Source organism: Neovison vison, chromosome 2 (genome assembly GCF_020171115.1).
Source record: "Neovison vison isolate M4711 chromosome 2, ASM_NN_V1, whole genome shotgun sequence".
Taxonomy (NCBI): Eukaryota; Metazoa; Chordata; class Mammalia; order Carnivora; family Mustelidae; genus Neogale; species Neogale vison.
In genome coordinates, this window is record NC_058092.1 from 211,595,787 (window position 1) to 211,621,061 (window position 25,275).

Sequence of the window (25,275 nt, forward strand, 5' to 3'; positions counted from 1 at the left end):
TGTCACCTCCTAGTTTTTTCTTAAGCAACTAGCAAATTCCTCTAGAGCATTCTTTTTAGACTATGGCTTGCAACCCATGAGTGGATCACAAAATCAATTCCACGGGTCTCAATTCAACTTTCATTTCTTCTGTGAAACAGAACCCAAAAGGACAGAAACTATCAGGACACACTGCTCACAGCAAGGGTAAATACTGTTTTGTAAAACTTCTGTTTCTGTGTGTGTGTGTGTGTGTGTGTGTGTGAGAGAGAGAGAGAGATGTAAAGCTACCTCTTACCTTGCTTGCCCCAGAAAGCTAAAGCTTAAGGCTAGGGACAACACAGCCACAGAGAAAGAGCAGGAGACAGACACTCTGGGTGGAGATCACAAGTTTTAATGACACAGCCAACACTCACAATCACAGCTGGCTCTTCAGACAACTTGATCTTTGGGGCAGGATTTTGTGCAGAGTCAAGCAATACACAGAAGCACAGGAGCGACAGAGGTAACGTTCTGGCTTCTAGTGAGGGAGCAAGATAACTACCTCTCATGATCAAAGTACCTTTTTATTCTTCTTAAATAAAAACCTGATTTGCTCTGGCCTCCCAAGAGGTCTGATTCCAGGCCCCTGTTCCTTGACAAGAGATGTTGCCCTGTGCGGGGCCGCCTTAACCAGAGGCCACCTCACCAGAGCCGGTTCCAGTCCTCCGGAGTCTCTTATCCACAACACACAGAGCGAGGCTGGCGCAGGCAGGGAACGCACGGGACAGAGGGCCACTTTGGTGGTGCTGGTTCGGGTGCTGCTTCTTCAGTGGATTTTGGTGACCGCTTCATGGATGGAGGTAGCCACATAATCTAGATTTTTCGTGGTTAAGCCACACATGTTGATCCGACCACTTGGCAGCAGGTAGATGTGCTTTTCATTGACCAGATATTCAACCTGCTTGGCTGTTGAAAACCAAAAGAAATACGATTTAGAGTAGGAGGCATCTTCTCAGCAATAGGGATTTGGAGATTCTGTGACGTTCACCTTTTTCCTTCTTTCCCCCAACACAAAGAAGCAAAATAAAAGGAACTTTTTTTAAAAAAAGATTTATTTATTTGACAGAGAGAGAAAGATCACAAGTAGGCACAGAGGCAGGCAGAGAGAGGGAGGGAAGGAGGCTCTCCACTGAGCAGAGCACCCAATGCAGGCCTCGATCCCAGGACCCTGAGATCATGACCTGAGCCAAAGGCAGAGCCTTTAACCCACTGAGCCACCCAGGCGCCCCAAAAGGAACTAGTTTTATCCAACCCAAAACCATAGGGAAGCATGCTCAAATTGATTCATACTTCTAATTCCCAGGAAGTTTAATATGGCTCCTCCTGATGGGAAACTTTAATCTGGGACTACCTCCCAATGGAAGCTTGCATGTTACCTTCACCGAGACATCTTCTGAAACAAACCTCAGACTTAAGAACATTCCACTGATAGGAAAACTGGTTTGAAGGGCTTCCTTCAGCTCTTCCTTAACCCCTGGAAGGGAGGCGGCTTGCTTCTCCCCAGAAATGGAGCAGCAAACCCTATTCAACGTCTGCGTGTCACAGCACATTGTCCGAGGCCCCACGCTAGAGGTAGTGAGTAAGCGCTAGGTGCCATGAACCTGCAGGCTGAGACACTACCAAGGCTCCTGTGACCTGACACTTCTCAGGTCCCTCACTCCCACCCACGCAGGAGAGCTATCCCACATGTCTGCAGAAATGCTCATGCAGGAAACAGGAAGGGGCTGCCTATTCTTCTCTTATGCCACAATCTCTAGAGATTTTTGTTTTACTGCAAAGCTATAAGACAATTTTATCTGATTTTTGCCTAAATAATTAGCACCCTTAATTAGCACCACTGATTTGAAGGAATGGACAACTGTCATGGACTGGAGGTTTGTGTCCCTTCAAAACTCTGGACTGAAACCCTGACCTCTAATGTGATGGCAGCAGGAGCTGGGGCCTCTGGCAGGTAATGAGGTCTGGGTGATGCCTGGAGAACAGAGCCCCTGTGTTGGCAGGAGGGCCCTTATAAGAGACTAGAGAGCTGGTGTGTGTTGTGCATGTGCTCTCTCTCCCTTTCCCTTACCCCCAGCATGGGAGGACACAGCAAGAAGGCAACCAACTGGAAACCAGAAGAGACCCCCCCACCAGAACTGACCATGCCAGACTCCCATCTCAGACAGCCCGGCCTCTAGAACCCTGAGAAAGAAATGCCTGTTGTTGGAGCACCTGGGTGGCTCAGTGGGTTAAGCCTCTGCCTTTGGCTCAGGTCATGATCCCAGGGTCCTGGGATCAAGCCACGCATGGAGCTCTCTGCTCAGCAGAGGGCCTGCTTCCTTCTCCCCCTCTGCCTGCCTCACTGCCTTACTTGTGATCTCTCTCTCTCTCTGTCAAATAAATAGATAGTATCTTTAAAAAATTTAAATTAAAAAAAAAAAAAAGAGAGAAAGAAATGTCTGTTGTTGAATCCACCCAGCCCATAGTATTTTGTTACTGCAGTCCAAACTCATACGGTAATAAAATCCTAGTAATCAGAGGAGCAGAGAGAAGCAAGATGGTCAGAGTACCAGTCCTCGTTTCATCTGGTCCCTTGAATTTAGCTAGATCATTCTGAACACCTATGAATTCAACCTGAGATGTAAGAAAAGAATTGCTGGAATTCTACAAATAGAAAGGTGACCACTTTTTGCAAAGGTGGGAGGTGTAAAGTCAATCAGAAGGCATTTATCCGAAGATAAACAGAAAGGGAGGGAGCCTCCAAAAGCCAGCTACTGGGAAGTGATAGAGCCCCAGAGCCCAAAATCAGAACTTTTAGAAATCTGCTCCAGTGAGAGACATCCCTGCCTGAAAGATGCTCAGGTAACCAAGAGGGGCAGAATCCTAGGTGAGACAGTGTAGTCTCAGGATCCCTGGGGGCCACAGAAAGAAGGGGTGCCTGAGCCATTCCAATGCTTGGGAAATCAGACTGAAAGTGAGGGGGCGGAGAACCATTTATTATGCCAATGGACAGCAAAAGAAAGCTGGTAGCAATTTTCATATCAGACCTAAATTAGATTTTAAACCAAAGACTGTAGTAAGGGATAAAGAGGGACATTATATCACTTAAAAAGTCTATCCAACAAGAAGATCTAACAATTATAAATATTTATGCTCCTAACTTGGGAACAGCCAATTATATAAACCAATTAATAACTAAATTAAAGAAACACACTGCTAATAATACAGTAACAGTAGGGGACTTCAACACTTCACTCACAGCAATGGACAGGTCATCTGAACAGATCAATAAGGAAACAATGGCTTTGAGTGACCCACTGGACCAGATGGACTTCACACTTAAGAGCATTCCATCTTAAAGCAAAAGAATACACATTCTTCCTGAGTACATATGGAACATTCTCCAGGATAGTTCACATACTGGGTCACAAATCAGGTCTCAACCAGTACTTAAAGACTGGGATTGTTCCCTGCATATTTTCAGACCACAGTGCTTTAAAACTTGAAATACATCACAAGAGGCAAATTGGAAGGAATTCAAACATTTGGGATTGAAGAGCATCTGACTAAAGAATGAAGGGGTTAACTATGAAATTGGAGAATTTTAAAAACTTATGGAAACAAATGAAAATGAAACACAACCTTTCAAAACCTTTGAGATAAAGCAAAGGTGGTTCTAAGAAGGAGTATATAGCCATACAAGCCTTTCTCCAAAAAAAAAAATCTCAAATACACAAGCTAACCATATACCTAAAGGAGCTGGAGAAAGGACAGCAAATAAAGCTTAAATAATACAGATTATAGCAGAAATCAATGAAACAGAAACCAAAAGAAGAGCAGAACAGATCAATAAATCTAAAGCTGGTTCTCTGAAAGAATTAGTAAGACCAATAAACCCCTATCCAGAGTATCAAAAAAGGAGAGAGAGAACCCAAACTAATAAAATCATGACTGAAAGAGGAGAGATCACGACCAACATGAAGGAAATACCAACAATGTTAACAACATATTAGGAGCAACTGTCTGCCAACAAATTAGGCAATATGGAGAAATAGATGCTTTCCTGGAAACATATAAACTACCGAAACTGAAAAAACAGAAAACCTGAACAGACCCATAACCAGCAAGGCAGTTGAAGCAGTAATCAAAAATCTCCCAACAAATGAGTCCAGGTTCACACAGCTTCCTCAGGTAATTCTATCAAACATTCATTCATTCATTCATTCATTCATTCAAGTTTTATTTATTTAACAGAGACACAGCAAGAGAGAGAGAACACAAGCAGGAGGAGTGGGAGAGGGAGAAGCAGGCCTCTCGCAGAGCAGGGAGCCCAAGGACGCCTGGGTGGCTCAGTTGGTTAAGCAGCTGCCTTTGGCTCAGGTCATGATCCCAGTGTCCTGGGATCGAGTCCCACATCGGGCTCCTAGCTTGGCAGGAAGCCTCCTGCTTCTCCCTCTGCCTCTGCCTTCCACTCTGTCTGCCGGTGCTCGCTCGCGCTCTCTAAAAAAAAAAAAAAAAAGAGCAGGGAGCCCAATGTGGGGCTTGATCCCAGGACCCTGGGACCATGGGACCATGACCTGAGCCAAAAGCAGATGCTTAACAATTGAGCCACCCAGACACCCCGCCCCCCCGCTTCCAAACATTTAAAGAACTAATACCTATTCTTCTGGAGCTGTTTCAGAAAATGGAAAGGGAAGGCAAACTTCCAAATCATTCTCTGAGCCCAGCATTACCTTGAAATCAAACAAAGGTGCCCAACAAAAAGGAGAATTACAGACCAATATCCCTGATGAATATGGATGCCAAAATTCTCACCAAGATACTTGCCAGTAGGCTCCAACTGTACATTAAAAAAATTACTCACCACAAGCAAGTAACATTTATTCCTGGGCTGCAAGGATGGTTCAACATTTGCAAATCAATCAATGTGGTACATCATATTAATGAAAGAAAGGACAAGAACCATGAGACTCTCTCAATTGATGGAGAAAAAGCCTTTGACAAAATACAGTATCCTTTCTTGATTAAAACTCTCCACAGTGTAGGTATAGAGGGAACATACCTCAGTATCATAAAAGTGATAGACAAAAAGCCCAGGGTGAGTATCGTGCTCAAGGGGAAAAAACTGATAGCTTTTCCCCTAAAGTCACGACAGGGATGCCCACTCTTACCACTGTTTTTCAACATAGTACTAGAAGTCCTAGCCTCAACAGTCAGACAACAAAAAGAAACAAAAGGCATTCAAAATGGCAAAGAATAAGTCAAACTCTCACTCTTTGCAGATGACATACTTTATGTGGAAAACCCAAAGACTCCACCCCAAAATTGCTAGAACTCATACAGGTGTTCAGTGAAGTGGCAGGATATAAAATCAATGTACAAAAGTCAGTTGCATTGCTATACACTATCAGTGAGACAGAAAAAAGAGAAATTAAGGAATCGATCCCATTAACAACTGCACCAAAAACCATCAGAGACCTCGGAATAAACCTAACCAAAGAGGTAAAAGATCTGTATTCTAAAAACTGCAGAACACTTATGAAAGAAACCAAGGAAGACACAAGGAAATGGAAAAACATTCCATGATCACAGATTAGAAGAATAAATATTGTTAAAATGTCTAAGCTACCCAATCTGCACGTTCAATGCAATCCCTATCAAAATACCATCAACATTCTTCACAGAGCTGGAACAAATAATCCTAAAATTTGTATGGAACCAGAAAAGACCCCAAATAGCCAAAGGAATGTTGGGGGGAAAAAAAAAAAAAACCAAAGCTGGTGGCATCAAAATGCCAGACTTCAAGCTCTATTACAAAGCTGTCATCATCAAGACAGTATGGTACTGGCACAAAACAGACACATAGATCAATGGAACAGAACAGAGAGCCCAGAAATGGACCCACAACTCTATGGTCAACTAATTTTCAACAAAGCAGGAAAGACTGTCCAGTGGAAAATATAGCCTCTTCAACAAATGGTGTTGGGAAAATTGGACAGCCCCATGCAGAAGAATGAAATGGAGCCATTTCCTTACACCACACACAAAAACAGAATCAAAATGGATGAAAGACCTGTATGTGAGAAAGGAATCCATCAAAATCCTAGAGGAAAACACAGGCAGCAATCTCTTCAACCTCAGCCACAGCAACTTCGTGCTAGTCAGGTCTCCAAAAGCAAGGGAAACAAAGGCAAAAATGTACTACTGGGACTTCATCAAGGTACAAAGCTTTTGCACAACAAAGGAAACAACCAAAGATAACGCAAAGAATGGGGGAAGCTATTTGCAAATGACATATCAGATAAAGAGCTAGTATCCACAATCTACAAAGAACTTATCAAACTCAACACCCAAAGAACAAATAATCCAATCAAGAAATGCGCAGAAGACAGGAACATACATTTCTCCAAAGAAAACATCCAAATGGCCAACAAACACATGAAAAAATGATCAACATCACTCAGCATCAGGTAATTACACATCAAAACCACAGTGAGATACCACCCCAGACCAGTTGGAATGGCTAAAATTAACAAGACAGGAAACAAGAAAGGAACCTTCTACACTGTTAGTGTGAATGCTGGTACAGTCCTTCTGGAAAACAGACGGAGGTTTGCCAAGAAGTTAAAAACAGAGCTACCAACCCAGCAATTGCACTACTAGGTATTTAACCCAAAATACAAATGTAGTGATCTGAAGGGGCACCCACACCCCAATGTTGATAGCAGCAATGTCCACAATAGCCAAACCATAAAAAGAGCCAAGATGTCTACAGACAGACGAATAACTAAAGAAGATTTGGTTTATAGATACAATGGAGTATTAATCAGCCATCAGAAGGGATGAATACTTACCATTTACCTTGACATGGATGGAACTGGAGGGGATGTTGAGTGAGTAAGTCAATCAGAGAAAGACAATTGTATGGTTTCATTCCTTTGTGGAATGTAAGGAACAGTACAGAGAATCATAGGGGAAGGAAGGGAAAACTGAATGGGAAGTCATCAGAGGGAGACAAACCATGAAGAGTCTCTTAACTATGGGAAACAAACTGAGGGTTGCTGGAGGGGAGGCTGAGTAGAACGGGGTAACTGGGTGATGGGCACTAAGGAGGGCACATGATGTGATACGCACTGGGTTATACGCAACCGATGAACTACTGAACACCAAATATGAAACTAATGGTGTCCTGTATGTTGGGCAACTAATTTATTAATTTTTAATAATTTAATAAAAAATAATCAGAAGTAAACACTATGTGCCAGGCAGTATTCTACACTTCATATTAATTCAGTTATGCAGAGGGAAGTTAGAAGAGCTTCTCAATGTCAGACAGCTAGTCAGCAATGGGTCTGGGCTTTCAAGGCAGGCAGTGTTAACTCCCAAGTCTGAGCTCTTAGTCATGAGGCTAAACTGCCTTTGTATGGAAAACATAAAATCTGGACCCTGTACCCAGTGCTACCAAAGCAAGGTCATCTTCAGAAGTCACCCTGGACAGCACTGAGGTGTGTGAACTACAGTCAGGCAAGGACACAAGGCCCAACCTCACACACCATCAGAGCCACCACTATTTGTAAAGCCGGACACCCACTGGCAGAAGTGGATCCAGAGCTCCAACCTTGTTTTTTGTGTCTTTGTTTTTTAGATTTTATTGCTAAGGGGCACTGGGTGGCTCAGTCCTTAGGCATCTGCCTTCAGCTCAGGTCATGATCCCAGAGTCCTGGGATGGAGCCCCGTATCACATCCGGCTCCTGCTCGGCAGGAAGCCTGTGCTTCTCTTTCTCCCCTTCCACCTGCTTGTGTTCCCTCTCTCGCTGTGTCTGTCAAATAAATTAATAAAATCTTAAAAAAATTATTTTTTTTATTGTTAAATAATCTCTACACCCAGTGTAGGGTTCAAACTCACAACCTCGAGACCCAGAGTTGCATGCTCCACCACTGAGCCAGCCAGGTGTCCCAGCCCTGTCTTTTTTTTTTTTTTTTTTAAATGAAAATGAAACTTCTCTCCTTTCATCAGGGGAGGGGAGCATCACAGTTCTTCAGAAGCTAAATTTATAGACTCTTTCCCTAGAAAAAGGCCAATACACACATACATAATTTTTCAAATATCATTTTAGGGGCTTCACAGATCTGCCAGAGCAGAACAGAGACGACATGCTGCCAACCCGTTCTGAAGGACAGAGTGCCATCAGGGAGCACCACAGCAGGGGCACGGTACAACCAAGATGGTGGGTACAATCCCTGCAACTGTTCTATTTTAAAATTCTTCCTCATAAAATGTTGGGAGGGAAAAACCAAACAAAAACAAAACACATTTTTAAAAAGGGTAAATAGTGCCAGGTGCTAAAAATGTCACTTATGTGTTATAGGCACAGGTCTGTTCTCACCATTTTTTAATTCATAATAAAACTAACTTCCTACTCTGAGAGTGGATAATACGAGTATTTTATAGGGAGACATCCCCACCTTGTGAGCTTTGAGAATATTACTCCTAAATACCATTTCCATTATACTTAATAGTCTTAAAAATTATAAAGGATGATTTTACTTATTTAAGTGAACTAATGCCCTATTCCAGAATCACAAGTACACCTATGGCTAACTGAGCCATCCCTTTACTTTTTGGGAAGCCTCATTTTACCCCAAAGTATTCCTAGGGGTCTAGTTATACGCAGTTGCCACCACCTTTCTTGTATTTCCTTCTGCTTTTTCTGAGCTCATTTCACACAGGCAACCCTGGTTTACTGTGCTACCCAGCACCTCTCATGTTCCACTGACTTACCCATGCCAGGCACAAACTGTCCCTAGAACCACATGGACACAAGCTCCACACCCAGGCGAATGGCCACAGCGGCACCAGGTGACCTGTGGCTTGGCCAGTAGGTGCTCAGGAATTACTAATTAAGTGAATGAATCCTGTCGTCAGAAGGACAACTGATTGCTAATGAGCCCCACTGATGGCTGACCAAGATCACACATAGACTTTCAAAGGGCTCAATTCCAACTACCAATCTAAGTTCTTATTTATGAAATAGATACTCTGTAACCTCTTCTTTCATGGCAATGCTTGGAGACTAGGAAAGACCTGTTAAGAAATTAGGTCCCGGGCGCCTGGGTGGCTCAGTGGGTTAAGCCACTGCCTTCGGCTCAGGTCATGATCTCAGGGTCCTGGGATCGAGTCCCGCATCGGGCTCTCTGCTCAGCAGGGAGCCTGCTTCCTCCTCTCTCTCTCTCTGCCTGCCTCTCTGCCTACTTGTGATCCTCTCTCTGTCAAATAAATAAATAAAATCTTAAAAAAAAAAAAAAAAAGAAATTAGGTCCCTGAATAAGCAGGTGTAATAATTATACTTGGGATTAAGGAAAAGCCAAAAGGCACCTGAGCATTTATTTATGAGAGACCTTTCATGAAGCAAGGCTCCTGGCTACAAATCCTGTTACTTCCCAGCCCACAAAAACAAAAATATCCTCATTATGGGTCAGCAGGTTTTCACTAAGAAAACTGAACTTGAGGGACTCCTGGGTGGCTCAGTTGGTAGAGTGGCTGCCTTCAGCTCAGGTCATGATCCCAACGTCCTGGGATCGAGTCCCACATCAGGCTCCTTGCTCAGCGGGAAGCCTGCTTCTGCCTCTGCCTCTGCCTGCCACTCTGCCTGCCTGTGCTCACGCTGACAAAAAAAATAAAAAACAAACAAACAAACAAACGAAAAAAGAAAACTGAACTTGAAAACGAAAAAAAAAATAAAAGAAAGGAAAAAAAAGAAGAAAACCGAACTTGTTCTGGCCCAAGTTTATGGCTGACCAAAGAGGTGACAGCTAAAGGAGTCAAACCCAAGAGCACAGAGAGAAGGGCTGCGTCCAAGAGCGAGCATTTGAGGTGGTTGGGGGACACTTACGGTTCAAGCCAGTGAAGCTGAACATTCCAATTTGTTCAGTGATGTGGTTCCAGGTTCCAGGTGTCTTGAGGGCTTCTAAGCGTGCCCTGAGTTCAGATCTCATGGTCAGAATCCGGTCAGCCATTGTCTTCACATTACCTGTCCTGAGTGGACAGCAATATAAGTATCAATCCAGATAGGGCAGACAGATGGCTCACGGAAGCATATAGATTTAAGAAATGTAATATAATCTATACACTGAAAATGAGATCACAACCTGCCCGTGGTAGTATGTAGGTGCCCGGATGGGTGGACAAGCAGGCCAGAGAGACACTTACCAGGCAGAAGGAAGAAGTGAGCTTCTGATGGAATTTAGTGCTCGTCTTGGGTCTACTGGCAATACCACTCATGTTTTAACCCAGAATTCACCTAAGCACTGACCCAGACGTGGATAATGAAGCAGACTGTAGATTTAGTTACTATATAAAAGTTACTGTTTCAAAATGAGGCAAAATATATGCAAATCAAATAAGGATGAAGAGTCCCCAGACTGTCCCACTGATTTGCAGCTAGGTCATCTGTTCTATCAGGAATTCCTTCCTTTGTTTCCCAACAGTTCGGGGAGGAAGCATAGTACTGGGAAGGCAGGGGGAAACGCCCCATTCCTCCATGCTTCCTCCTCTGGGCCTCAGGAGTAGGTGCCAGCCTCATTTTACAGAAATACCTAAAACTCAGAGTTTAAAGTGGTAATTGTCCTGCCTCTGCCAAAATCAAAGGGAGAGTTAAATGTTCTGTTCTCCATTCCCAAACCTCACCCATCAGGCTCTGCGCCCCTTACCATTCCTTAAAGAGCTCAGGATTAGAGAGGGTACAGGCCACAATCCTCGCGCCCTGAGCAGGGGGGTTGGACCAAGTAATTCGCACAATCTTCTCCATCTGGGAAAGGACCCGCAGGATGCTATCAGGATCTTTTGCAACCACGGTCAGATTGCCCACTCGCTCATCTAAAGGGAGGGAGGAGAATCAGCTCGGGGCACCAAGGCAGGTGGGGTGGGGCAAGGCTGAAACTCAGGAGAGCACTCACTGTAGAGCCCGAAGTTCTTGGAGAAGGACTGAGCGCAGAAGAGCTCAAATCCTTCAGACACGAAATAGCGAACGGCCCAGGCATCTTTCTCTAGGTCTCCAGATGCAAAGCCCTGATAGGCTGAGTCAAAGAAGGGGAAAAGGAACCGGCGCTGCGAGGAAGGAAAGCGAGTCAGGGCAGGAGATCCTTCTGGAACCAACCTCAGACACCAGCCTTCCTTCCCCAGCTGGTGCCCGCACAGAATCCCTAACACTACCCATTTCTTCTCACTCTCCCTTTTTGCATTCAACCACCACTTTACATGTTTCTCTGTTCAGCTTAACACCAACAAATCCAACAGTTATTGTCCTAGGGCATCACAATGCCGCTCTGCCAACAGGACTTATTAGTGAGACATGGAGGTAGTGTCCTGTGTTGGCCGGGTCTTCCCTCTGAATTCCTGGAGTGGTAAGCTTGGTCAGCTGGGTCTCTCCAGAACTCCCCAACGATTTGGGGCTGGTCTAGCGGGCACTCAAGACAAAGGAGACCTCAGAGTCCCTCCTCATGGACCTCCCCACAACTGAGCCTGCCCTCGTACTGGGCTCGGGCTCTGAGTGGACACCCCTTCTACGACCCCAACTGTCCAAGCCAGGGGCCAGGGTGCGTCCTCCACTCCTCCTCTGGTAGCCCCCGCCTCCGGCTACAGCCAACCACATCCCAGTTCCTATCAACCCATTTCCCCGGAGCTCGAGACTCCTTTCAGGTCTACCCCCGCCACCGCCCACACTCCGCTCCCAGTCAGCTCCCAGGCGGATCGTGGCACCAGCCTCCTCACTGCTCTCTGGGCCTGTCTAATCTTGCCTCCCTCTGATCCACTCCCTGCTGTGTAGCCTGAAGACCACAAAGTTTTGATGGCATCAAAGTTTTTCAGTGGCTCCCCCATGCCCTCCAAATGAAGTCCAATGCCTCATCATAGATCTGGCCCCCATTTACCTCTCACTCACTCACCTTAAAACTCTCGGCTATACTGAGAATTACTTCCAATACCTTAAATGGGCTGTGACTTCTGCCTTGGGCATTGATCACACTCCTTTCTCTGTAGGGAACACTCCATTCCTGCCAACCCCCACCTGTCCTCATCCTTCAAGTTTCCCACATGACAGCTTCGGCCACTACTGCACTCCTAACACACACGTTCACACACATGCACACACACACACACACACACACACACATACTCCTGAAGTCTGTGCTACGTGCCTCCATGTGACCCCTTCAACACAGCCACAGTACTTGGCTGTCTCCTCAGACAGGCTGGATGATGCTCTCTGAGGGCAGTGACCGTCTCTGCTTTGCTCACTCTTGTACCCTACTTGGTGCCTGGCACATAACAGTTTCTTAGTGAGTATTCTTTAAACATGTTGAAGAAGAATACACGAACTCTGAGCTAGAAATCCCAACCTAGAAAGTTATCCCGAAGAAATAATAAAAGGGAGTCTCATATATAATTGTTCAGAAGAACAAGAAACCTGAGATCTCAATGTCCATCAACTGATTTAATCAATCATTAATACGACACAGCCATGCATGGGAACTGTGCTCCAGAACTTAAAATGACATGTGGGGAGGTGAACCACAAGAGACTATGGACTCTGAAAAAACAATCTGAGGGGTTTGAAGTGGCGGTGGGGAAGGGAGATTGGGGTACCAGGTGGTGGGTATTATAGAGGGCACAGATTGCATGGAGCACTGGGTGTGGTGAAAAAATAATGAATACTGTCTTTCTGAAAATAAATTGAAAAAAAAAAAGACATGTGAAGGAATGCCAATGAAAGACAAAGTATGTTACAAAACTGTACAGATAAAATGATGCCATCTTTGTGGAAGAAATGTATTTACATGTGTAACTATTTAAAAAGAAAACAAAACAAAAAAACAATTTCTATATACCAAAATACTAACAGTAGCTTTCAGTTAATCTTTTTCTTCTATGGGCTTTTCTCCATTTTCCAAACTCTTCTGTACACAGGTATTGCTTTTGAATACATTAAAAAAAATAATACAATTTCTCAAGAGATGCTCGGAAAGTGCAGTTACCTTCATGACAGATGCTATCTGCTTCCACTGCTCCGGAGTTGGGTCAGTCCCAGTTGGGTTGTGAGCACAGGCATGGAGGACAAAGATGGAGAACTCGGGGGCACTCTGAGGGGAAGGAAGCTACGTCAGCTCCGACGGCAGCAGACCACCCGGGGTCAGCGTCAATGACACACAGGGCAAGGGGCAGCATATTTCTTCCTCATGTGCTAACTCAGAAACCACCATTTTGGTTTGAGTAGGGCCGTTTCAGACTCTCCCTTACCGACTAATCCAAAGACCTTTCCCTGCTCCTCCTGACACCATGGGGCTCTGTTTACTTTTCATCTTAATTGCCCACCTCCAGATCATTCAGGAAACCTTGGAGATCGAGTCCTCTCTTCGCTGCATCCCAATAGTGATAGGACCGAATGTCTTTAAATCCAGCAGCAGCAAACACACCGTTATGATTCTCTGTAAGCAAAAGGGCGAAACGGTAAACGACCTGACAAACAAAGAGCCCTAACTGGAAGGGACACATGTCAGCTGCTGGGGCCCTCATAGGCTCAGTATTCACTGGGTCAAAACGAGGTGAGCAACAAAGACTTAAAAGAATGACTGTAACCACCAAGAACAAGTTCAACCAGTCAGTCATGCTCAACTTCCACCCTACCATGGTGGGACTTCCTGTTTCCACACTTTCTGCCTTCTCAGGGAAGTTTCAACACGGGCTAAAACATCAGTCTTGAGAACAAGGATTCCTAACCTGGCCCGGAGCATATTGCCGTAACCCACTGCTCCAGACGTTCCCAAATGTCAGCTGATTCAGGGCTGGGTTACATTTCTGCATCAACAGTGAGAGTCACGAGGGTCATTCCCCCACTCCTCTGTCTCTCCTCTCGCTGTAGCTCAAGGACTCACCCCAGGTTGGTGAGGACACATAGACAGGCGTGTCCTTGTTGTTGGTTCCATTGTACCATCGGGCTAAGAACTCGGCTCCAATTCGGAGTGCCCCTGTCCCCCCTAGAGACTGCACACCTCCAACCTGAAAGAGAAGCAGCAGCAGGGTCACTGGCTGGTTAGTGGCGAAGTCAAAGGTTTATCAGGAGAACTGTGGTAATGAGCACTGACTTTGTGCCCGCTCTGTGCTAAGCCCTTTATTTATTTATTTATTTCCTTCCTTTCTTTTTTTAAAAGATTTTATTTATTTATTCGACAGAGAGAGGGCACAAGTAGGCAGAGAGGCAGGCAGAGAGAGAGGAGGAGGCAGGCTCCCGGCTGAGCAGAGAGTCCGATGTGGGGCTCAATCCCAGGACCTGGAGATCATGACCTGAGCCGAAGGCAGAGGCTTAACCCACTGAGCCACCCAGGTGCCCTTCTTTATTTATTTTTAAAAGATTTTATTTATTTACTTGACAGATAGAGATCACAAGTAAGAAGAGAGAGAGGGAGATGCAGGGCTTGATCCCAGGACCCTGTGATCATGACCTGAGCTGAAGGCAGAGGCTTAACCTACTGAGCCACCCAGGTGCCCCCAAGCTAAGCCCTTTAAACATTCTCTTATGGAAAAGCTCCCAACTACACACAGAGATGCTATGATTTGCCCATGCATACAAACAAGGACACTGAGCTGATAAGAAGTAAACACTTTGCTCAGTAAGCATCCCCTGAGCACTAAGTCGAGGTCTTCAATCCGGGAAGTCTGGGCATCTAACTCTGGAGAGAGCTTCCCAACTGAACACAGGTTGAGGACACACCCAGGCCACATTCAAGTTTGTCCATCTGGAAGGCAAACCCATCCCTTCAGCAGCACCTAACCCAAGATCAGAATTTATGCCTCCAGCAGGAGCCTGTGAAATACTGTCTTTGGTTTGCCAGTGACCTCAATCTTTAATGCTCACTGCTACAAAGCCCAGAGAAATATGTCCTAACAAAGGTGACCTGTGAGGATTTCCTTCCTTAACTTCCAAGCATCTCAAAATGACCTCACATGGGCAATGATAGAATCGTAGGCATTCCCATTTACCGAAGACCTTCACACATTTGACTCTTACACAACTCTCCAAAGTCAGTCCTAATCCCCCAACTCACACACAAGAAAATCAATTCAGAGAAGTGGTCTGCAAAAGGCTAGGAGTGGCAGAAAAGCGGGGAGCCGCAGAGCTGGAAATGAATCCAGGCGGCCATCTTGCTTCAGGCCCAGTCACCTGCCCTGGTTACACTGCTCCGCCTACACGCCTCCCAGCCTGCCCTCGCAATTCTCAGCAGGCTTTGGCCTCTTTCGGCAGAGAAATGGCCTACACTGCTCAATACGTCTAAAGGACTAAGGAGAAAGAAAAGGATCATCTGAGAAAGTCTATCTAAATAAAAGGAAGGGCACACCAACCCAGCAACAGTGGCAACCTTCAGGGAGGGACCTACAAGGGGAAATAGGTTGAGGGGACTCCGGCCTACTCTAGAAGTTGTTTTTTAAATTAAGGAAAATATATTCATGCATTATTTACCAAATTTGAAAATAAATTCTAAAATGTATTTGGCTATCTGGGATTTGCTGTAAAGTAATTTGCCTTTGGCACAGGCTGGGCAGTGGTGGTGGTCACTGTTGAAGCTGGGTGACGGATTCAACCGGGTTTGTTCATCACACTTCACTACCTACTTGTGTAAATATTAGATATTTTCTACAATAAGAACGGTCTTAAAAAAACCTTCCAAGACCAAGAAGAAAAACTTCTAAAATTTTTAAAAAACAAACAGTGATGCTAAAAGATAACAAAGGGGGAAAAAATGGAAAAAGGGGAGACTGAGCTCATTCATGAATACGGACACTCAATTTCCAAAGATTAATGAACAGCACGAATCCAACAGTACACTAAAAAATACCCCCTTCCTAAAGTGACAGCCCATGAGTGCATTAAGAAATATAGTATAAAATGTGTCATGCTGGGCGTCTGGGCAGCTCAGTCAGTTACGCAAGAGACTCTTGATCTCAGCTCAGATTTTGATCTCAGGGTGGTTGAGTTCAAGTCCTGACCTGTGTGCCACACTGAGCATAGAGCCTACTTGAAAAAAAAAAAAAGTGTCAGGCCACCAGGTAGAGAAAACCCAAATGATCTTTGTAACAGATTAAAAGCGCAGCTATTCCTCATTTTGATGCTTAGTGAAACAGGAGATAATGGAACTTCTTGAAAATAACAGGAGAAATTCATTCAGCCGTGATGAGTAAGTCAGCTTCATGATGAACAGTGAATCCTTGGCAGAAATCCTCTTTAAGCCAGGAACGAGGCAGTGCTACCAATTACCACCATTTGTTACTCCTCCCCAGCGTTCTATTTGTATTCAGAGGTCTGACGTCTGTGAAGAACACTGCTGCAGCATGGAACAGAAGCCGAGTGGGCACTCAGGGGAAGGAGCTGTGCAGGGTCGCACACTGCAGGTGAGCCAAGACAGCGGACTGGCTGCGAATGGCCAGTGCCCGGCAGGCTAGGCACACCAGCGCACCTCTCCTTCTGGCTCTCCCATTACTTTCCAGATCTTTTTTTAAAAGATTTTATTTATTAGAGCGAGAGCGCACACGCAGAGGAAGAGGGAGAAGCAGACTCCCCGCAGAGCCAGGAGCCCCACATGGAGCTTGATCCCAGCACCCCGAGATCATGACCTGAGCTGAAGGTAGATGCCCAACTGAGCCACCCAAGCACTCCTACTTTCAAGGTCTTGCCTCCACATGTCATCTATCTGGATTCTTCATACAAATCACTACACTGAGGTGATGTTAAGCCTTATGCGCATTTATTTTTCATGGATTTGTCACCAGCCAAGTTGAATGTCAACTTTATTCATGATTTCACATTTCAAACACCTAAGCAATTCAGGAATATTGATATTTTTATACAAATGAGCAAGGCTCCCCTTGAACCTGGTTTTCAGTTATCATGGATACGTGACAGGTGTATGCGGACATTAGTGCAAACATTCCCAGGTATAATCTTTTATTTCCTTTCTCCCCCACTTCAAAATGCAAAGTCATTGACCAGAAGAAGTCAGAAGGTCAACAGACTAGATTGAAAACATGTTTAGAAGAAATAAACCCACTCAGGAACCTAATCCTTAACATTCACGACGTGTATGACCCTGGACATCAAATTCTCAAGAAATTATCATTCCCTAAAAATATGCTGAACACAGACAGCATGGCTTCAGTGAAACACAAATTGTATCAGCAAAGAAAAGAGAAATATTTGGGGTGAACCAATAATGTATCAATCTGGTCATTCTGTGACCTGAATTTTGGCAAACTGTTCTATAGCCCAAGTAAGGCCTGCATTTGGGATGAAGGAAACAAGTGCGAAGTTCCAAAAGGAGCCAGGCAACTAGCCCTGGGCGGGTGTCCAGAACCAGAAAAATCCAGTAACACACAGTGTGCGTGATGCCAGGAGGTAGTCTACACTCCCGCTTTAGCTTGATGGCCAGGAAGAAATTCCTGCTGGACCCGATTAACACTTGTCCAAGACCCCAGTTTGCCAATGTGAGAACTTCACTGTGAGGAGGAGGAGGAGAGCAGACCAGAAGCTGCTTATGGCCAAGACCATGGCGCATGAACCTGGGTACGCCTAGGAGTTCACGTGGTCTCTGGCACAGGGTGCTAACATGGGCAAAGCATTGAAAGGATGAGCCACAGCAAAAGCCCTAAGCCTCCCAGAGGTGACAGTCAAAGTGAGGACCTGGGATGGCATCACACAGCCCACAAGCCCTCCTGCCAATGGCGACTCAGGAATTTCCGAAGCTGAAATACTACAACACACGACGTGAAAAATGACATATGGTCTGGATCCTAAGATCTGAAAATAGAAAGGAGTAAGAGGCAGGTCTCCTCAAAATGGTTGATGAACCTGGTAAAGTTAAATCTAGAGAAGACAAATCTAAGGGAAGACATGATTACAGATTGTTTTCTGGTCTATTCATTCATCTACGCTGCATCTCCTTCAAGTTTTGGCTGAGGGACTCTGGGGTGGCACAGTTGGTTAAGCGTCCAATCACGATCTCAGGGTCATGAGCTCAAGCCCCACATTGGGCTCCACACTCAGCACAGAGTCTGCTTAAGACTCTCTCTGCCTCTGGGGCACTTGGGTCACTCAGTGGGTTAAGCCTCTGCCTTCGGCTCAGGTCATGACCTCAGGGTCCTGGGATCCAGCCCCACATGGGCTCTCTGCTCATCAGGGAGCCTGCTTCCCCCCAACCCCCACCTGCCGCTCTGCCTACTTGTGATCTCTGTCAAATAAATTAAATAAATAAATAAATAAATAAATAAAAGACTCTCTCTACCTCCTTTTCCCTCTGCCCCTCCCCCCTGCACTTGTTCTCTCCCCCAAATAAATCAATCTTTTAAAAAAAGTTTTGGCTGAAACGTCTTTTCTATTTCCATCATGACCACCCTAGTAAAAACCCTATCTACCCCAACTCCCCCACTCAGCCTCTTCTACTGATATGCCTCTTCTACTCTATTTTCACAGCATTTATATTCTTTTAATCTACTCTACCATGACCTTATCTATTACATTTACAGTTGGCTTCTCCTCACAAAACTGTAAGCAAGGGCAGAAGATTCTGGGTCTTTTGGTCACTGCTGTGCTCCAGCTTCTAGAACAGTGCCTAGCCTACCTTTAGTGGTAAGCACTCACCTGCTGATTGACTGACTGACTGAATTCAAACATCTGAGAATCTCTGATATGAGCTATCTCAGGCTAGGAGCTAAGTGCTGAAGACACAGGAGATAATTAAGTAAGCCATCATCCCTGCCCTGAGGGAAGTCATGATCTTGTGGGAGACAGACATAAAATTATACATCATGGTAATGAGCACAGTAAGTACAGTTATTCCTAAGCTGTGAACAAAGTCCTGTGATAACTCGGCTTCACCAGAGAGAGAGCTAAGGATTCAGCATGGAAGTGACCCTTGGCCAGGTCCCATACAACTTAGTCTCCTGGAATGTCAGGAAGGGGGGTGGGGGTGCGCGGGCGGGGCAGTGGCATTGGGGATTGTGAGTCACTGGAAGACAGGATGAAAGCTGGCTACAAATTATAACACACACCCAACTCAAAGTCCAGATTTGCTCTGTAGACAGTGGAGGGGCTACCATGTGTGCATATATGGGGTCAGGTGCAGGTGACATGATTATCAGCTTTCTTTGCTATGAAGATCTTCCTAGTTGCACTGTGCAGAATCTTTTAAGACTTTTTTTTTTTTGAGAGGAAGGGGGAGAAGCAGATGTCCCACTGAGCAGGGAGCCCGATGCAACTCCATCCCAGGACCCTGGAATCATGACCTGAGACAGACACCTAACTGACTGAGCTACCCAGGTGCCCCTGCACTGTGCAGAATCCAATAGAATGGGGAGGAGACTAGAGGCAAGAGGCTATCACAAGAATCCTAACGAGAGGATGGTGGGCTGAACCAGGACAGCAGCTTGGGAATGGTGAGGACGTCCGAGGGGAAAAGGAAGAACTCAGAGCTCAGAACCAGCCAGGACCTAGGGTGATGCAGATGCCAAGACAACATCCTAAACTATCCCCCCACACCCCTCCCCCAAAAAAGCCTTCAAGTATTTACAGACTGCCGTCTAAATTTGTTCTCTGATTAAATACACAACATAGGAGGAAGCGACTAAGAGGGAAGGCCATGTAAATGACCAAAATGGGAGCACAGGGCAGAGGAATAAGCACCTGTCCAAGACGATTAATGTTGTAAGAAGTGTCATAAAGTTACTAAGTGTGTAAGAAACATACAGTTTTAGAGGAAGGTCCCCAACACAGAAACTTTCTTTCTTCATCAACAATGAATTCCACCGAATCTATCCTCAGTGCCTCTCAAGATAACCCTAGCTGCCTAAGTCCTCCACTCTCAAACTTCAACAGGGCTCTCCTTCAGTGAAACTCACATTACTTGTCTAATCATAACCCCTCCTTCAGTGAAACTCATTAATTACTTATCTAATCACAACCCGAGTTCCAGGACTTTCACTCAGAACCTCCCAGCCTCCTGACAGAACCCTGGGCCTGTGTGCCCCGCATTTCTCCCCAGCTTACCAAGGTATCTGGGTAACAGCATGTGGAGAATAAATCAGATGATTCCAAGATGTGGTCCCTTCCATCACAAAGGCTTCGCTACAACACTGGCCCAGAGGAGCAGTAAGGGCAGCTGCCTTAAACTGCACAATACCCACCTGGGCTATCGTAACATCCCAAGCCCATCCCCTACCGACCCTGCGGCCAGCTTTATCTTCTTTGAACATTTTGACTGGTTAACTCCTCTGCTCAAACCTTCAGGTAGCTTCCCCTGTCCAGGGTGCCAAAATCGGCCTGGACATGCTCCTAGCTCCAATCAGGTAGGTCTCTCTTCCGCCTAGACCCACTTACCTCCTGACCCCGAATTCCCTCTACTCCAAAAAAATACCTCTCCTTTTCCTCCCTCTGTGTTTGTGGTTCCCAACCCTGGCTGCACTTTTTGGAGTCACATGGGGAGCTTTTATAACTATACCCTTGCAGGGAAGGGAACTGGTGGGAGAAGGGGGACCCGGGATCTGAAAGGGCAGGGAGTGGGGTGCCTGGGTGGCTCAGTTGGTTAAGCATCTGCCTTTGGCTCAGGTCATGATCCCAGGGTTCTGGGATCAAGCCCCAAATCAGGCTCTGCTCAGCAGGGAGCCTGCTTCTGAATCCTCTCCCTCTGCCCACTGCTTTCCTTGCTTCTGCCTGCACTCTTTCTGTCAAATAAATAAGATATTAAAAACAAGAACAAAAACAAAAAACGGACAAGTAGGACAGGGAGTGAAGGGGCACATGTACCCATCTGTACATGTGTATCTAAAATTCCCCAGGGGATACTATTCTACACTAATTCCCAGAATTGGGAACCAGAGTCCTGGCCTCATTACCCAAAGTTCAGTCCATATCCCAATTCTATCCCTACCACTATCCCTGACTTCTGAATCCCCTTCTCCCCAGAAAAACACATACACACAGAATTCTGCATAAAATGTCAGGGTGTGGGGGCGCCTGGGTGCCTCAGTCAGTTAAGCATAGGACTCCTGAATTCAGCTCAGGTCATGATCTCAAGAGTCATGAGATCAAGCCCCAGATCAAGCTGTGCACTGGGCTTGCTGTCCGGCCCTACCACATGCGCTACCCAGTTCACACTACTTAAACCCCTGTTCACGGACACTTCAACAGACTTTAAACCAAACTCTTGTCTCACCTTTGCAGTTTCTGAAGAAAATCTAGTTGACCCTGAATGACACAGGCTTAAATTGTGCAGGTCCACATACACCTGGACTTTTTTTCCCCCCACAAACCCAGTACAGTATTGGAAATATATTTTCCCTTGCTTACGGTTTTCTTAATAACATTTTCTCTTCTCTCACTTTATTTTAAGAACACATACGAAACACGCGTTGTGTGTTCTGGTTATCCATAGGCAGCCAGTAGCCTATCGGCAGGTCAGTTTTGGGAGAGTCAATAGTGATTTAAGGATTTTCAATGGAGTCGGCACCCCAACCCCCACACTGTTCAAGGGCCAACTGTCCATCTTTTCCCAAAACTCACCCGCTTCTCCTGGATAGCTGGGCTGTTATCCCCGAGGGCCAGGCGGGAAGCACAGGTCCGGAACTCAGTGAGGCCGAGGATGGGCAGGTACTCATGGTTCAGACTGCTGTCATTAGCGAGCTTCTGCTCCACCTTCCTCACGACTGGCAAAACCCAGGGCTGGCAGTCATCTGTGCGATAAGCTGGAACACAGCGAAGAGTCGCGTAAGAGGGATGAGGCAGGCTTCATTCAAGGAAAAGCAGGCGCTGGGACTGGGCGCCTTCCATCTCCTTCCATCAAACAACAGAGAGCGAAATGAAAATCAAGTTCATTTCCTGACTGTCCATCTGCTTTGGGCCAAGCACTGGGTGAGGAGCTAGGGCAGGCAAGACAGCCATGGTGCCACCCTTACAGATACTCAAGCTCTTAAATACGTGACCTCAAAAAGACAGAATGCTGAAATATCACTGGGACATCACAGAGCCTGATGGACGGAGAGTGCACGAGACAGCACCCTGCACACTCACGACCACCTAACAGTTGCTCTGTTGATTGTCCTAGCACATTAAGATCTGTAAAACCATGAGTCCAGAATCATCTTCCTTCTCCCAAGAAATCTCCCAAGAGAATTCTGGGAAAGTGCTAGATGCTACTTCATATGACTGCTGCAACTTCGAACATAAAATGTGGAAAGGAGGTGGCAGAAGGCCTACCTCCTCCTCTTGTCCTAGAAGAACAGAAGTGGGACAAATCATGAGCAGAGGCCCCGGGGATGAAGATTCCAGCAGATGGTTACACAATCCCCGGACAACCTATTTGATGTCTGCACACATCTTTGTTCTCTCTCTGCCATGCCTGACCATTTGACTATTCCTCTTACTTCATATTCCACACTTTTATTGATCTAAATGTATCTATTTCATAACATTTAATCCTGCCTATAGCAAATTTCTAAGCACCTCGACACTGAAAGTATTTCTAGTCCTGTTATCCTATCACTGGTTTTTTTTTCCCCCTCTTGTACTGTATGATTATCTCAAGATTACAGCTTTAGAGGGCAGCCGCTGTGGCTTGCACTCAAGCCAATGATCTGAGCTGATTCCTCACAGGGGTCACCTGACTCTGCTGCAATGTTTAGTTCTCCAACAGACCCACACTTTTCCAAGTGATTTTGAAACCGAAAAATTTAGAGTAATCCTGATTATTTTATCTTGCTGATTTCTGCCCAATACGAACCCCTGACTTCTTTTTAAAAACCACTTTTTAGGGTGGTTGAGACTGTTTACAGAACAACATATGCTGACTGTAGGAAATTTTAAAAAGCCCAGAGAGCAAATGATAAACATTATGATTAATATGTAATCTCAGCACTGGGAGACAGAGTATGAACATTTTAGTGTACAACCTTCTGAGCGGAGCATATTCTTTTACAAAATCTGCATCATACTATATATAAAATTTTCAACACACTTTTTTCCACTTACTAAATACAAGTTATTTTTCATTGTCATTAACTATTCTTTTAACAGATATATTCACATTCCCACTCCATCCTAAGCCTCCATCTATCTCGTTCCAAATCCTCCCCTCCAATAAATAAGTTATTCTTCATTTCTTTTTTGTATCTTTCCAGAATTTCCCTATGCATAAACAAACAAAAACAGCCTCTTATGTCCCCCTTTCTTACATAAAAGGTAACATATACTATATACACTGTTCTATTCCTTTCTTTTTCTAAACATCTTTTTCTATCTGTGTACAGAGTGCCCTTGATTTTTTTTTTTTTGAAGATGTATTTATTTTGAGAAAGAGAAAGAGAGCACAAGTGAGCGCAAGGGAGCAGGGGGAGGATACAGAGGAAGAGAGAATCTCAAGCAGATGCCAGGCTGAGCAGAGCCCCCTTCGGGCTTGAGCTTACTACCCTGAGCTCATGACCTGAACTGAAATCAAGAGTCACATGCTTAACCAACTGAGCCACCCAGGTGCCCTTTCATTCTTTTTCTACAGCTGCGTTAACTGATGAATGTACCATAATTTGTTTTGCCAGTCTCTTGTTGATGGACATGTGAGCTGTTTCCAATCTCTGGCTATTACATAACAACGCTTCAGTGAACAACCTCATAATATGTCATCTTCATGTAAATATATCCATAAGATGCAGGTTTGAAAATGGAACTGTAGGCTAAGAAGTATGTGTAAAAATTTGTAGTTCTGACATATATCCAAATTGGCCTCCACAGGGATTTTATCAGTTAACACTCCTACCATCAGCATGTAAGTATCTGCTTCCCATAGCCTCATCCAGAGTAAATTTTTGCCAGTATGAGGATGCAAATGGTAACTCAGGGTAGTTTTAATTCACATTTCTCTTATCATGAATTCAGTTGGTCATCTGTCTTATTTACTTATTTATTCTCATGCATATTTATTTAAGTAGGCTCCATGCTCAGCACTGACCCAAACACAGGACCTGAACTCATGAGCAAGACAGGAGCTGAGATCAGGAGTTGGAGGCTTAACCCACTGAGCCACTCAGGCACCCCCATTGTTCACATTTATGATCCATTTACAACACAATTTTAGTGGCTAGACAACATTCCTTTTCATGCAAAATTTATTAACTATTTGCATTGCTTCTGATTATTTGATATTATAAACACTGTGAAAAATGTTCTTATATCTTCACATTTATTCATGCATGTTCCCTTAAAGTTTCTAAATGTAAAATTACAGTCAAAAGTCATGCAACAAATAAAGACTTTATAAGATCATTTTGACTTGGGGTCTTTCTTTTTTTATTTATTTATTAGAGAGAGAGAGAGAGAAAACATGAGAGGGGAGAAGGTCAGAGGGAGAAGCAGACTCCCCATGGAGCTGGGAGCCTGATGGGGAAGGCAGTGACTTAACCAACTGAGCCACCCACGTGCCCTCAGGATCTTTCTTCTATCAGTAAACTACCCTCTAGGGATGTGTCATCTATGAATCTGATAAGCACCTCAAACTAGTAATAAGAATGTAGATTGAGGAGCAGATGGACACAGCCACTAACCAATCAAAGGTCTCTAGGTAGGAGGCTGTGACTCACAACACTGCCACAACACTCACACAGCTACACCCTGGCCTACCAAATTCCTTCCAAACAAGTCATAAGCCTATTGTATCAGGTGGGATTTAGTCTGTTTTTTTTTTTTCTTTTAAGATTTTGTTTATTTACTTGAAATGAGAGAGCGAGCGAGAAAGAACACATGTGTGCAAGAGCAGGGGGTAGCAGCAGAGGGAGGGGGCGGGAAGAGGCAGGGGGTGGGAAGCAGGCTCCCTGCTAATGCAGGGCACAATCCCAGGACCCTGGGATGATGACCTGAGCTGAAGATCATAATCTGAGCCTAAAGCTGCTGTTCAACCGACTGAGCCACACAGGCACCCCTGGTGTGGTCTTTTAAAGAGATGCCAAAATAACCACTTCCAAGTAAGAGTTGTCCCTGAAGATTTCTCTATGATCACAATGCTACCATTGTTCATAATATTCTTGGAATTCTTCTTTTGGAATTATTTTTAGACATGATACCTCATTATTGTGAATATCCCCAATGGTGCCAAATCTTTGTCCTTTGAAAGTGAATCTGATTTCTGGAAATGCAACTTGCAGCAACGGCAAATGTATCTTTAACTAAACCACACAGAGGGGATACTATTTAC

General features: G+C 44.9%; 1 protein-coding gene across 1 annotated transcript in view; it reads right to left on the bottom strand.

Moving 5' to 3' along the window:
* Positions 1 to 351: 351 nt before the first annotated feature.
* Positions 352 to 25,275, bottom strand: part of GOT1 (glutamic-oxaloacetic transaminase 1) — a 31,047-nt gene continuing 6,123 nt past the window's right edge. Inside the window, exons 2-9 of the mRNA XM_044240291.1 lie at positions 21,600 to 21,781; positions 13,930 to 14,053; positions 13,370 to 13,482; positions 13,033 to 13,137; positions 10,957 to 11,107; positions 10,711 to 10,876; positions 9,894 to 10,036; positions 352 to 927 (exon numbers count right to left, since the gene is read on the bottom strand). Of these exons, the coding sequence (XP_044096226.1) occupies positions 788 to 927; positions 9,894 to 10,036; positions 10,711 to 10,876; positions 10,957 to 11,107; positions 13,033 to 13,137; positions 13,370 to 13,482; positions 13,930 to 14,053; positions 21,600 to 21,781 (1,124 nt within the window). The 3' untranslated portion in view covers positions 352 to 787. The remainder of the gene's footprint in view (positions 928 to 9,893; positions 10,037 to 10,710; positions 10,877 to 10,956; positions 11,108 to 13,032; positions 13,138 to 13,369; positions 13,483 to 13,929; positions 14,054 to 21,599; positions 21,782 to 25,275) is intronic.